The sequence below is a fragment of the Amphiprion ocellaris genome, chromosome 21 (genome assembly GCF_022539595.1).
Source record: "Amphiprion ocellaris isolate individual 3 ecotype Okinawa chromosome 21, ASM2253959v1, whole genome shotgun sequence".
NCBI lineage: Eukaryota > Metazoa > Chordata > Actinopteri > Pomacentridae > Amphiprion > Amphiprion ocellaris.
The window spans coordinates 25,890,685-25,904,265 of NC_072786.1; the positions used below are offsets into that span (position 1 = coordinate 25,890,685).

At 35.8% G+C, this 13,581-nt stretch overlaps 1 protein-coding gene across 1 annotated transcript; it reads left to right on the forward strand.

The window, feature by feature from the left end:
* The first annotated feature begins 420 nt into the window (after nt 1-420).
* cwf19l1 (CWF19 like cell cycle control factor 1) lies at nt 421-12,967 on the forward strand. The gene is made up of 14 exons (XM_023285590.3): nt 421-567; nt 1,787-1,871; nt 1,972-2,056; nt 2,385-2,486; nt 3,220-3,434; nt 3,574-3,689; nt 4,829-4,913; nt 6,035-6,187; nt 7,404-7,533; nt 8,377-8,456; nt 9,504-9,713; nt 10,923-11,042; nt 11,121-11,218; nt 12,087-12,967. The coding sequence occupies exons 1-14, from the start codon at nt 545-547 to the stop codon at nt 12,229-12,231; spliced, it is 1,647 nt and encodes a 548-aa protein (XP_023141358.2). The 5' UTR covers nt 421-544; the 3' UTR covers nt 12,232-12,967.
* The last annotated feature ends 614 nt before the right edge of the window (nt 12,968-13,581 follow it).

A 13,581-nucleotide genomic window follows, 5' to 3' on the forward strand; every position in this document is an offset into this window, starting at 1 on the left:
TCTAGTAATTTTGACTTTGTATCTCATAATTATGACTTTGTATCTAGTAATTTTGACTTTGTATCTCATAATTATGATTTTGTATCTCATAATTTTGACTTTGTATCTCATAATTATGAGATAGCGTGTGACTTTTTTTTCATGTGGCGGAAACGGGCTTCCATACAAGCTGTGTAAAAGGTAATTTAAAAAAAAAAAGTCAACTACATGTTTTGACTCCAGTTAACAGGTAAGAATCAAATCTGGCAACCAGCCTGTCCGCTCTAAAAACGTGTCCGGGTAACGCCTTTACTTATTTATTGTCTGTTTGGTTGAAATAATTGTTTTTGCATAGTAAAAATATAAACATTTACTAAATAACCGTGCCTCTTCTTTAATGTGTATGTCGTCACCATGTTTTGTAGCTGAACTGTGCGTCAATTGTTGATAAACAAAAGTTCCGTTGCTGTTTCGGCCGGACTCCTATTAGCGACGGACTGAACGTTGAAGCTGCGAAAATCTAAAAAATAAATTTTCAGCTCATTAAAGAAAAAAAAACAGAGAGATGGGTGAACAGCCGGTCAGAGTGTGAGTTTACAATCAGAAATACTTTAATTACGTTTAGCTTCGTTTGTTGTTGTTAAAACGTTTAATTTAGGGGTTTTTATTTCGTGTTGTTTTCATCTGGTTGTGACTGAAGGTCTGTTAGAATTCACTGTTTGCTTAAAAACGTTCATTAAAGGCTTTTTAAACATCCTTGATTAGAAATAAATCCTTTAAAATCACATTTAAATGTCTGTAGGTAAAAGTTATTCCGATTCCTCCAGGTAATTTCATGCAAAACGTCACGATTCTTACAGAACCTCCTTCAAAATTAGGCAATGTAACTTTACGTTAACCAATAAACATGTTTTTTTTTATTATAGATGTGTGAAATAGATAAATAATCGATAGAAGTAAATGGAAATAAGAAAATCGGCATACATCTATCCCACCTAAAAACTTGAAATCCAAGCGAAACGTTCAAATCCCGGCTCAAACCTCGTCCACAATTTACACAATTTAAGGTTTTATTACTCATTTACACCTTTAAATACACAATTAGAAGTCATGCGGGGGAATAATCGACATCAGTAATTGTAAATGAAAAATTCGGCCTGCAAAGACTTCACCAAAATACTTTATTTGAAAGAGAATTGCCTCATGTTAAACCTTGTTCAAATGTGGAGGATTTAAGGTTTATTTACTATTATTCACGTATATTAAAACTACAAGAGGTGATTTAGAAGCATAATCACTGATAGTTATTCAAAATTAAAACATCAGCATTCATGATTCCCACCAAAATATGTCAATTTTAATTTTCCAGATGTTGAACCTTATTGAAAGTGTAGATAATTTAAGTGAATTTCACTTCACCACATGTCGAATCTCATTTAAAATTTGTACCATTTAAGGTTTTGTTGCTCAAAAGCACATTTATAAACATGGTAAGGTGTGATAAAGCTTATAATCCATGTTAGTAATTAGGAATGACGAGTTCAGCATATATACGTTCAATTTAAATAGAATATTTTACTTTAATGAGATAAAATATGAATTTCTTTATTATTTTTGTATTAATTTTCAACATACTACTGATGTAAAGACACGTGTTTGGCACTTTTCCAAACTGAAACTATCCCAGAGTCATTTTAAAGTGCCTTTAAAGGAATATAGATTAATTTATGAGTAGTAGAATGATTATATAGTTATTTAGAGGACCTATTTTACCTTATAAACCATTAAAACATATGTCTGTTTGCAGGTTGGCATGTGGGGATGTTGAAGGCCGACTCAGCACTCTGTTCAATCGAGTCCAGACCATCCAGAAGAAGACGGGACAGTTTGATGTGAGACAGAAAACAACCCAAATATCATAATTAGACTTTTAATACGTACATTCTAATTACATTGTGGGTCATCGGTGCATTGTTGTTTGTCGTCCTGCAGCTGCTGTTGTGCGTCGGAGAGTTTTTTGGAATGACGCCTGAGACCGAATCCGAATGGCAGCAATACAAAACTGGAGCTAAGAAAGGTGCAAACATCTGGAAAACTACCTGTTTCTACTGCGATAACACTCCCAGGAACTATTTTAGGACCTCGTAGTTACATTAAGGCAGATGTTGTGTATTTCTACTTATATTTGGTAGTGCATTTACTGGTATTACACAATATTCTGTGACTGTTAAAAAGCGTGACCACAGGGGGGCGCCGTTCCAATGAGTTATGGTTTTAAAAATATGCAAAATCAAAGTCATTAATACAGCAACAGCGCCCCCTGTGGTGAAACGTAGATGGCAGATGTAATACAAAATGAAAGTTTCTTCTTCTGTATAAAAAAACTCTCTTTTGTCCCTCCTCAGCTCCCATCCACACTTACATCCTCGGAGCAGCGAGTCAGGAGACAGTGAAGAATTTCACCAACGCTGACGGCTGCGAACTGGCCGAAAACATCACGTATCTGGGTAAGAAGAGGCGCAGCAATGAGTTTACGCAGGTGCATTATTATGTGGAGAGAGTTTTACTGCAATTACCTACAAATAATCACAGATATGTTTTATATGTAATCTGTACCGTTGGAGACTTTCAGTCACTAACTTTCACCGTCCAGACTGACCACTGTTTGAGAGTTTAAATTGGTTCATGTGTCCATTTTTAATCTCTTTTTTAATGCAAGAAATTTCAAAATATGACATCTCGGGTCAAAAAATTTTACCTTTTTCACCTTTCAATGCATTAATATCCATGTTTTTGCCATTTCGATGCAAAAATGTTAAAATTTTTTGAAGTTTTGATGTGTTAACTTCCAAATTTTTGACATTTTGATGCGACAAATGTCAAAGTGTGACATCTCGGGTCAAAAAATTTTATTGTTTTGACCTTTTGATGCATTAATATCCACATTTGTGCCATTTCAATGCAAAAATTTTCTAATTTTTGAAGTTTTGATGCGTTAACTTCCAAATTTTTGATTGGCCCTGATCGCGATCTTAACCCTTTGATGCGCAACATGGGTCAAAAGATACCCATATTCCATTAAATGTGGGTATCTTTTGACCCATGTTACGCATCAAAGGGTAAAGAACATTCCCTAGTTTTAAAGCATAAACAAAACTCAAGAGGATTGAAACATCCTTCATGATTGAAAGCGGACCTGGTGGTTTGTACATTAAAGCTTCAACGCGCTGTACTTTCCAGGTCGTCGAGGTGTGTTTACCGGTGTGTCGGGGCTACAGATCGCCTACGTCAGCGGTCAGGAGGCTCTTCAGGAACCGGCTCCGTCTCACTGCTTCACCTCCAAAGACCTGTCGGCCCTCGTTACTCCACTGATCAACAACTCCAAGTTCAGAGGCGTCGACATCCTGCTGACGTCGCAGTGGCCGCGAGGAGTCTGGAACTACGGAAACAACCCGGTAACACAACGTTCTCTACTACTACTGATAAATTTAGAACTGCTGGACGAACAAATATCTGAAAAGACTGAATCAGTTCCATTTAGTTTATACTAAAGTGACCATCAAAGGAAACCGTTTCTTTGCATCTCTGTTACAGGAAGTGAACACGAAGTCATGTGGAAGCAGCTCCGTTGCCAACCTCGCCGACAAACTGAAACCGCGATACCACTTCGCTGCACTAGAGGGCGCTCACTATGAAAGACTCCCATACAGGTGAGACTACAGAGGGATGCTGGTAAAGTGTATTTTCTTTTATCAGAATAAATTACCCTCTGAACTCCAAGCAGTTTCTGGGTGTTTTTGGTCACATTTTCTTCAATATAAAGTCCTGCAGCTGTATAGAAACAAAACAACCATGACTAGAAGGAGAGAGAACTCAGAAATGTCTTCTGTGCAGTTTGACACAGTTAGAATGCTATAAAACAGTGCTAAATAAAAAACGAAAGTTGAATTTCTTTGATTAATTACATTATAGAAATTGAAAACAAATCTGGAATCAACATGTCCAATGGTTTCCAAGTGTCCACAGATTACCACCACTGGAACCAATGGAAGTTCTACATACTATAGATAACTATTTACATGTTTCCAGCCTCCACAAACCTTTTCACACTACTTTCCATGTCAGCAGTAGAAAGATGTTTCACCATGCTGAATGTATCTTCCAACATCGTGATGACTAAACTGCCTGCAGTTCAACCTGAAAACTCTCAATTTTTGTCATCTTACCGTTGGTCACAGTTGAGTTATTAATAGCTTCTTGGTAGCACTTAGGATTGCAGAATTTTTTGTTTTTTACAGAATTTTTTTGTGCAAACTGTTAATTTTTTGGTAATGTTTTTGGACAAGCATGTAGAATTAATTAATTTTGATGAAATATTAATATATATTAAATTTTAAGCTTAGATTTAGGTCATTTTTCCAATGGAACAGCACATTACCCAATTAGTTCAGCATCTAACGGTAGGAAAATCCAATGATTCTTTTGTTTTTTTGGTGCTATTTGGTGTAATTTTGGTGATTTGAGGGGGATCTGAGGGTTAACATCTTGTTTACAGTGGTGGAAATGTGGCACGTTGACATTTTAGCAAATATTTAAGTGGTTTGAGAATCTAGCATACAGCGACTTAGCTGAAGGGAAATGGTAGTAAAACACAGACTTAGAATAAAAACTCAGATGCATGTTGTTTTTAGCAGTTTAACTTTGAAATTAGATGTATATAAGGAATATTTCTAGCTTATTTTAACCTGCTTTATTTCCCATTAGTAGAACAAAACAGCGACTGATCTTGTATATTCCTTCCGTGTTGCATGGTGTGTTAACGGTACTGTACATGTGTTTCTGTCTTCAGGAATCACGTCGTTCTCCAGGAAAACGCTCAACACGTCAGCCGCTTCATCGCCCTGGCGACCGTCAACAACCCCGCCAAGAAGAAGGTGAGTTTCTCCTGTGTGGCAAAGAATTGTTGACAACGGTTTTTTGATTAAACATGAGTCAAAGCAGCTATTTGGCAAAAAAAAAAAAAAAGCCTAAACTTTAACCTGTGTGCAGCGATTTATTCCCAAAAATGTCACTTTTCTTCAGTCGGGATTCAAAATCTTAACACATGTGACGTAAACTTCCCGAGGATTTCATAACCTCTAAAAAGAAACGTCTAAAGGAATCGTAGAAACAAAGAGCTCAGAAATTGCCTGAGGATCTTCACATTTTTAAGTTTTATTCAGTTTCACAGTTATCCAGTGATAATTATTAGTACATGCATGAATCCACTGCAAACAGGAGATGCTAACAGCTAATTTGGCTTCGTTATTTATCATAATCTAATCAAACAGGCTCTAAATGACAATAAACTACAATGCAAACAGCTGAGTCCAAAGTGTTGCACTGTGGCGTTCCATCAGTCTGAAGGATATTTTAAGGTGGACCTCATTGGCTGTGTTACGATGATGTGTTTTTATGAGTATTTTGCAGTAACACATTAGAAAACGTTAATAGAAACGGCAAAATTCAAAGAAACGTCCCCAATTTTGTGGAATTTTGTACTCACTTAAGGTGGTTTTTGACAATTTGTGAAGACATTTTGGCATTTTTATCTCGTACATGCCAAAGTTTTGTTGTGTTTTCAACCTTCTTCTACCATATTTGTTACAGATATGTAGCCTATAGCGCCATCTTCTGATAACACTATGCAGCAGAGTTTCTTTGCTGCACAGCAATCAATGGAAACAGACCGTTAATTTTCAAAGATTTGCTACAGATTTGCGTAACAGTTGGATAAAATCATGGCTAGAGTCCAGCAGGAAACACAAAAAGCAATAACTAAATAATCTTGTTTGCAGTTGCAGATTTTTCAACTCTACATTTCTCATCCTGAAGGTTCCTTTACTTTTAAGAAGGTTTTAACGGGGTAAAGTTCCTCAAAGGGTTTCTTCAATGGAAACTTGGCTCCTGGTAGCATTAAGCTCACTATTTACATTCTCCAATGCATTAAGATCACTTGTCTTGACTATAAATTATCAGTAAGACAAAGAATAAAGACAATGCTTTGTGTCTGCAGTATCTGTACGCCTTCAACATCATCCCCATGAAGACCATGGATCCGTCAGAGCTGGTGAAGCAGCCGCAGGACACGACTGAAAACCCCTACAGACGATCCAACAAAGACAAGACGGACAGACAAAAGGCGGCATTTAGTAGCACAGAGGAAGAGGTAAACTGGAGAAGTTACTGGAGACAAAAACTTGGTCCTACAGCCTCTTTGTGGGGATTCACAACACTCAGAAAGCTGGACAACTCAATGATAATACAGACAAGCCTCTGAGCCCCAAAGCACACTCCTGGGTTTGAAAGGCATGTTGTCTTAAAAAATGGTCAAAGTTACACCATTTATCAGACTAGAAACTGTAAAACCAGAGAAAAACATTGGGTTTTCAGATTTCCAATGGTCTTTTGAACTTTCCTTGCGGGAAATTACCAAAATCTAAGCTTTAAAAATTGCCCAGAATTAACAGTTTGCACCAGATTCTGAGGTCTTCGGTGCAACTAAGAAACAATGATTGATTCACCTGTGACCACCAGATCAATAAAATAAATGCAGCATGGATCAGAAACAGTGAACAGAGGAGCAAGTTGTTGGAGATACATTCAGCATGGTGAAACATCTTTCTACTGATGTGACTCAAAACTGGACCAAAAATTGTCCAACGACTCAAACAAATCTCATATTAAACAAATTTTTAATAATTTTTAGCTGGTTTAAAGTAATTTTGGACATTTTTTTGGTGCCGCAAACAGATTTTTAGTCAATTTGGACAATTTTATGTGACTTCAGACAAGTTTGAAGTTATTTTAGACAATGTTTGAGTTGTTCTGGACAATTTTCAAATACTTTTGAACTATTTTAGAGACACAGGGAAATCAAAGCTACCAGATGAATAAAATAAATGCAGCACGGCTTAAAAACAGTGAACAGAGGAGCAAGTTGTTGGAGATACATTCAGCATGGTGAAATATCTTTCTACTGATGATGAGCAGAGTAGAGAGGAAAAGTGTGGAAACATGGAAATAGTTAATTATCTACAGTATGTGGAGATAAAACGGCAAAAAAGACAAAACAACACAGAAAACATGAAAAAAAAGACTGAAAATGGCAGAAGCTAAACAAAATGACTGACGAGACACAAACCAGAGACGACAAGAGAGACTGAGAGGAAAATCAAATCTGCTGGATCAATAAAATCTATGCAGCATGGCTCAGAAACAGTGAACAGAGGACTTTAGGTTGCAGTGAAAAATAAACCCACAGTGAAGAAAAATGTCACAGGAGCAAAAAACGCCCAGAAGCTGCTTAGAGTTCAGAGGGTTGTATTGATTTTAGATGTACTTTTGAGGTTTTAAATGTGACAAATGTGCTGACGTCTGTTCAGGAACCAGCCCATCAGTTCTTCTTCGACCTCGGCAACAAGCAGGGCGGAGCTAATCGAGGTCGCGGCAGGAAAAGACCTTCACATGGAGACAGACACCAACAGTGGCAACAAAAACAGCCGCGAAAACACCGTGAGTCCAGCCAGTCTGTGAAAACAACAGTTCTTATGTCACTGTGTTAATATCACAGGAATTTAACCGATTCACTGGGAAGAGAATGATCATTCATTAGCTAAAAAAAAAAAAGCTAAAACCCTCCACAAGGGGGCGACAGAGAGTTAAACCTCAACCCTATATGCACATCCCAAATAAATTAAAACTTGGGCTGCATCTAACCATTCTATTCATTTTCTGTTATTTTCTCGAGTAATCGATTAGTTGTTTGGTCTATGAAATGTCAGAAAATGTTAAAAAAAATACTGATAAGATGATTAGCGCTTCATCACAACCCAAAGATAGTTTACTGCCATAAACAACTAAAGAAATCAGACGTTTTTCACATTTACCATGGTGCTATCATACAATACGGACTTTTGTCTTCACAAGAAGAACTCAAAACAATTATCTGAATAGTTGGTGATTAAATATGTGTTTTTAGTATTTCATTTACTTGAAATTTTTTTTAATCTCTATCATAATTAGTTAATTACTGCTTCAACATTTTGACCTAAAAAATATAAATTCTAACAGATTTTAGTAACTTAAAATGTAAAAAAAAGGACTTACTGTCTTAAACTTTTAATTTATTGAGACTGTATGTAATTACTTACAATATAATAGCATGTTTGAGAAGTTTTTTCACGTTTTCTGTCAACACAACAGAACCAATTAACCAATTAAAACAGTTGTAATGGTGCAAAATGGTTAAGTTTTTGCATTTCTATGTACTAAATCTTTACTGTATGTTTCAATGATTAAAATGTAAACTAACAGTGTTGTGGTTTAATATTTTTGTGTTTTTCTCTTGTGTTCCAGCTCAGCCCACTGGTCCCTGCTGGTTCTGTCTGGCCAGTCCTCAGGTGGAGAAACACCTGGTCATCAGCATAGGAGATCACGTGAGTTTATACCAAGCAGCTGAAATATGCAGCTGTAACTGACTAATAAAGCTTCTGCTCTTTACTTTTTTTATAACCTCTACAAATTTTTCACGACCCTGTACATCATTTCTATAAAGACGTTTCACACGACTCGGTACAGGAGGTCCTCGGTTTACGACGTTCTCGACCTACGGCGTTTTGTCGTTTCATCGGAACTGGTTACGTGGAACTAGTTTGCGAGCAGAACGGATGAATACGTCGTTACGCGGCGCTATAAGACAGCTTTGTTTACATTCTCTGGTTTTACACCACCCTGGACTGTGCTACATTAAGAAAAGTTAAGCCATCTCCATCCAGCTAGTTAAACTCGTGTTTGCAAAATGAATAGTAAGTTGCAGCAAACTTGACTTCTTTACTGTGGCTCTTAATACACATTACAGAGTAAAAACTGCAACAAAAACAGAACAAAACATAAATACATGTAAATAAATCCTTTTAACTTAACCAGTAAGTCCTAAAATTAAATGAATTACTTATGATATTGCCTCTGTGGCATTTACAAAGTAGAGAGCCGTGCATCCAGAAAAGAATGTACGTGTGGAAAACTAAACATCAAAATAGCGAGCAGGAAGTGACAACTGTCAACAGACAACTCCAAAATATAGACTTTTTCAAAATAAAAGTACATCGATAATTCTGCCTTAAGGACTACACACCATGGAAGTGAAATTAGATTTAATAAAATGCTCAGAACAGGACAAAACACCAACGAACATCAGCATTATTAGATCAAGTTGTAAAAACAGTGCAGCATGTTCTTTTATCTTCCTGTGAAATGATTCATACATGCATGAAAGTCATTACGGCGAAAATCGACTTACATCAGTCTGTAGGAACGGAAGTCCAACGTATGTCGAGGATCCCCTGTACTTAATTTCTATGAAGACGTTTCATACGACTATAAAGATGTTTGCCACGACTCTGTTCATCATCTCTATAAGACGTTTCACATGACTCTACATCATCTCTGTAAAGACTATTCACCGTGTTGTATGTGTCCTCCAGTGTTACCTGGCTCTGGCTAAAGGAGGTCTGACTCCCCTCCATGTCCTCATCCTCCCCATCGGTCACTACCAGTCGGTGGTGGATCTGAGCTCCGAGGTGGTCGAGGAGATGGAAAAGTACAAGTCTGCCATGAGGAGCTTCTACAAGAGCAAAGGCCAACGATGTGTTCTGTTCGAGAGGAACTACAGGAGTCAACACCTGCAGCTGCAGGTACTAAAGCAGGAAAACGTCATCATTTTACTGCACAGTCTGGTGATACATTAATATTCTGATGCAGCTTCATATAAATAAAATGCTAATACTCACCAGAAAGCTGCTAAACATCAGTTAAAGGAGTTTATGAGACAAGAGAAGCAGTAAAATCTCAACTTCTGGATGAAGACTCCAAAATGTTGTCATTCATTTTAAGGTGTTTTTCATCATGAATACAGCAAAGACAGATGTTCTATTTGATTATGTTCTAATGTGCACAGAAGGAATTTAACTTTAATAGTTACTATCTCATAATCTTGCCTGAGTAAATATAAATTGTAGTTATTGACCTACAAAAACTATTTCATTGACTTATTTGAGCATTTTTGACTGAAGACGATTTCTAACCTCCTGTTTAATCATTTTGCTTAAATTGTAATATTTCCTTTAGTTTCTTATCATTTACACTTTAAAAAGTAAAATTCTCATTTTTTTATTTACAGATTTTTCAGACTTTAGGAATTTTTTTGGTGTCACAAACATTGAAAGTTACAAAGTTACAATGAAAGTTACATTTATTTGATCATTTTAACCCATTAGCAAATTATGTTGTTATATGTTATATAATTATTTTAATTATTTTCTTGTAATTGACTTTAAAATGTGACATTAGTTGTAGAATCTTATAATTGTCACTTAAAAAAGTAAAAATTTCAACTCACCGTTTCATAATTTCAACTTAATAGATCAACTTAGATGTTTCTATGTTAAATATTTCTTTTAAAGATTCCTAATTTTTACTTTGAAAGGTAATAGTTTCACATATTTTATTATTTTGTCTCACTGCTTCATCATTGTGTACTGACAATACACACAATTAATGCATATAATAAATAACTTAACACTCATTCAGATACAGAAACTTAAAATAAGGCCTAAAACCAAATCTCATTCAGTTTCCACAGCTTTCTCGGCTACAAAATTGGGTCTGGTCCATTATGCTTTGTTGTGTTTTACGTAAGAACCCAAACTTGCAAATATTTAAAGTAAATCAAAATCAGTCATTAAATTATCAGTAATACCCTTTAAAATACACTGCCTGCCATTAATAATCTATACACCTGTGATTCACATTCACTCCAGGTCTTAATTGTGATTTTTTAGATTTATTCTGATCACTTACTGGTGGTTCTGGATGTGTTGAAGTTTTATTTTCTTGTTTTTCAGGTCGTCCCGGTTCCGTTGGATCGCTGCACCACCGAGGACATCAAGGAGGCGTTTACTGTCCAGGCTCAGGAGCAGCAGATGGAGCTGATGGAGATTCCTGAACACACCGACCTCAAACAGGTAAAAACATCAACTTCCTACAAACACATGTGATTTCTAACAGTGAGTATTAAAGCTGTGTTAAACGTTTGCTTTCAGATTGCCCCTCCAGGGACACCGTACTTCTACGTGGAGTTGGACTCGGGGGAGAAACTCTTCTACCGAATCCAGAAACATTTTCCTCTGCAGTTTGGAAGGTGAGCAACAGTCTCCATAAAACAGTCTGTATTTATAACTGAACACAACTGCTTTAATCTGGGTGTAATTTATTTTAGAAATGTGTAACTTTAGGTTCTTAGTTGAAACAAAGCAGCACAAAATAAAGACACGTACATGATTAGATTCAATATTTTTAGCCAAGAAAGCTGCAAAAACGGCATCTCTTTTTTCACTGTATTTATCTTTTCTCTGTTTTGTGTATTACATTATTTATTATATGCTTTATTTGAATCCTTGAGTCCATTTTTTAATTATTTTCATTTAACAACTATTAAATATAGTATTTAACCACCTCATGACTTTCCCTTTTACAAAACAGACTGTTCCAATTCCATAAATATGCTTTTTTTGATACTAGTTTCACAGTAAGAATTTTAACTCAAATTTTTTTTAAACTTATTTTCATTTAGCTAATTAAATGTCAAATGTTAATTTCTTATAAGTGAAGTAAATTTATCCTTAGCGTCTTGTAACTGTGATTTTTTTTCATGTAATGTTTTAGCTTTGGAATTTTCACTTTCAAAAGTAAAAAACAGTTCCACTTCCCTCAAACTTGCTGTTTCAGCTTTTTGGTGTAGTACAGTTTTCCACTTATTGTAAAGTAATTGGGACTTTGAATGTGATGTTTGTTTTAGTTTCTCACAATTCTTGTTTTTTGAAGTAAATATTTTGGCCTAAAAAGTTAATTTAAAGTGTATAAATACAATTTTCAGTCATAATTTTCAATTTTGCCTCAGTAAGTATATGTTTTCCTTAACTTGTAGAATCAACTGTTGAACTACAATGACAATTAGAATGACTAAGTGACGTGGTCTGAAGTGATATAAACACAGCTTTGTTGTTCAGGGAGGTTCTGGCCAGTGAGGCGGTTCTGAACATCCCGACTCGAGCCGACTGGAAGGAGTGTAAACAGACCAGAGAGGAGGAAGAAGAAAGCTGCAAACAGCTGAGAGATGATTTCCAACCGTTCGACTTCGCCTGGGAGGACTAACACACATGTTTGTTCAGCTCAGCTCAGTTTGTTCAGGAAGTCTAAAACTCATCATGGTCTCCATAAAAATAGACATTTACAGTTACAACCACAGCCTGGAGCATTGATTATTTTGTTGTTTCAGCCCTTAAAGGAACAGTTTGACATTTTGGGTGGATCAATACTGCCCTCACACGCAACTATAGCCAAAAACTAGTTAGCTTAGCATGGCACAAAGACTGATTTGTTAGCTGTGGAGTTGGAATTTTGTTGCATTTGGGAGGAGCTAGGCTAACAGTTACCACCAGTTTCCAGTCTTTATGCTAAGCTAACTAGCTGCTAACTCCAGCACAGGCATGAAACTGGAATCAATCCTGTCATTTACCGTTCAGCAGGGAATGTTCAGAATGAGTTTCCAAAAAAGTCAAAGTTTTCTTGTGAGTCAGGGTTTAGTGTTTTATATACTGTTTTCTAATATTGACAGTTGTTGCTGGTGAAAACAGTGAGTTTTATAAGGTTGAAAGCCTCCCCCCTTTTTTTTTTTTGCAATTCTTCTGCAGTTGATTTCAAAATGAATTTTGTGTTTATTAAAGTGAATATGAAATTCCCAAACCCTCAGTCTGCTTTTGTTTTCACACTAAATCTGTTGTCATTCCTTTGGAGGCTCTTTTGTTTAAACCACAACTTGGGGTTGAAAAGTTTTTAAATGTATTTCTTGTATTTTGTAAATGAGCAACAATTAAACTTTTATTTTCGATTTCAGGCACCATGTTTCATTATTACTAATTAGGTCAATAACTGCTATAAATATCAGTTTAGTTTACATTTATTATCTTAGGACATTTTATTGATAATCAAGAATTGGTTTTACTTGTATTACATATTAGAAATGAAACTTTAAGGTTCTGATCCAGAAGTGAGAAAAATCTCATTCAAAAATCCACTGACATTTTTAACAGCACTTTTGCATTCTTCATCTGGCCCACGTCCTACATTTCAGACTTTTGTTTGTCTTTTTGTAATACAGTCCAATTTAACGGTTTGCTTAATGTTTCTTGTTTTTACATCAAACACTTGAGATATAATAATCCAAACCAAAGTAGCGGTGTGGCTAAACCTAGCTAAAAATTAAACATTGAGTGTAACCTGCATGAACATTAATAAATTTAGTTTTCACAACAGAACATAGTGGTGGATTTAGCCATAAAATGTATGCTATAGAACCCCTTTGTGATTTTAGGCAACATAGTTTTTCAAGACAGCTTCAAGGAGACATACAACTAGTAAAAACTTCTAGCTTTTATTCTCCTTTGGAAAATTGGGTTTGTAAAGTAAAATAAAACATTCAAGAATCATATGACAAATAAAAAG

Excerpts from the sequence above, each read along its gene's own strand:
- cwf19l1 (XM_023285590.3), top strand. The coding sequence starts at position 545 with ATGGGTGAACAGCCGGTCAGAGT. Across the intron at positions 568-1,786 it reads GGTGAACAGCCGGTCAGAGT|GTTGGCATGTGGGGATGTTG; the intron begins GTGAGTTTACAA and ends GTCTGTTTGCAG. Across the intron at positions 9,714-10,922 it reads GTCAACACCTGCAGCTGCAG|GTCGTCCCGGTTCCGTTGGA; the intron begins GTACTAAAGCAG and ends CTTGTTTTTCAG.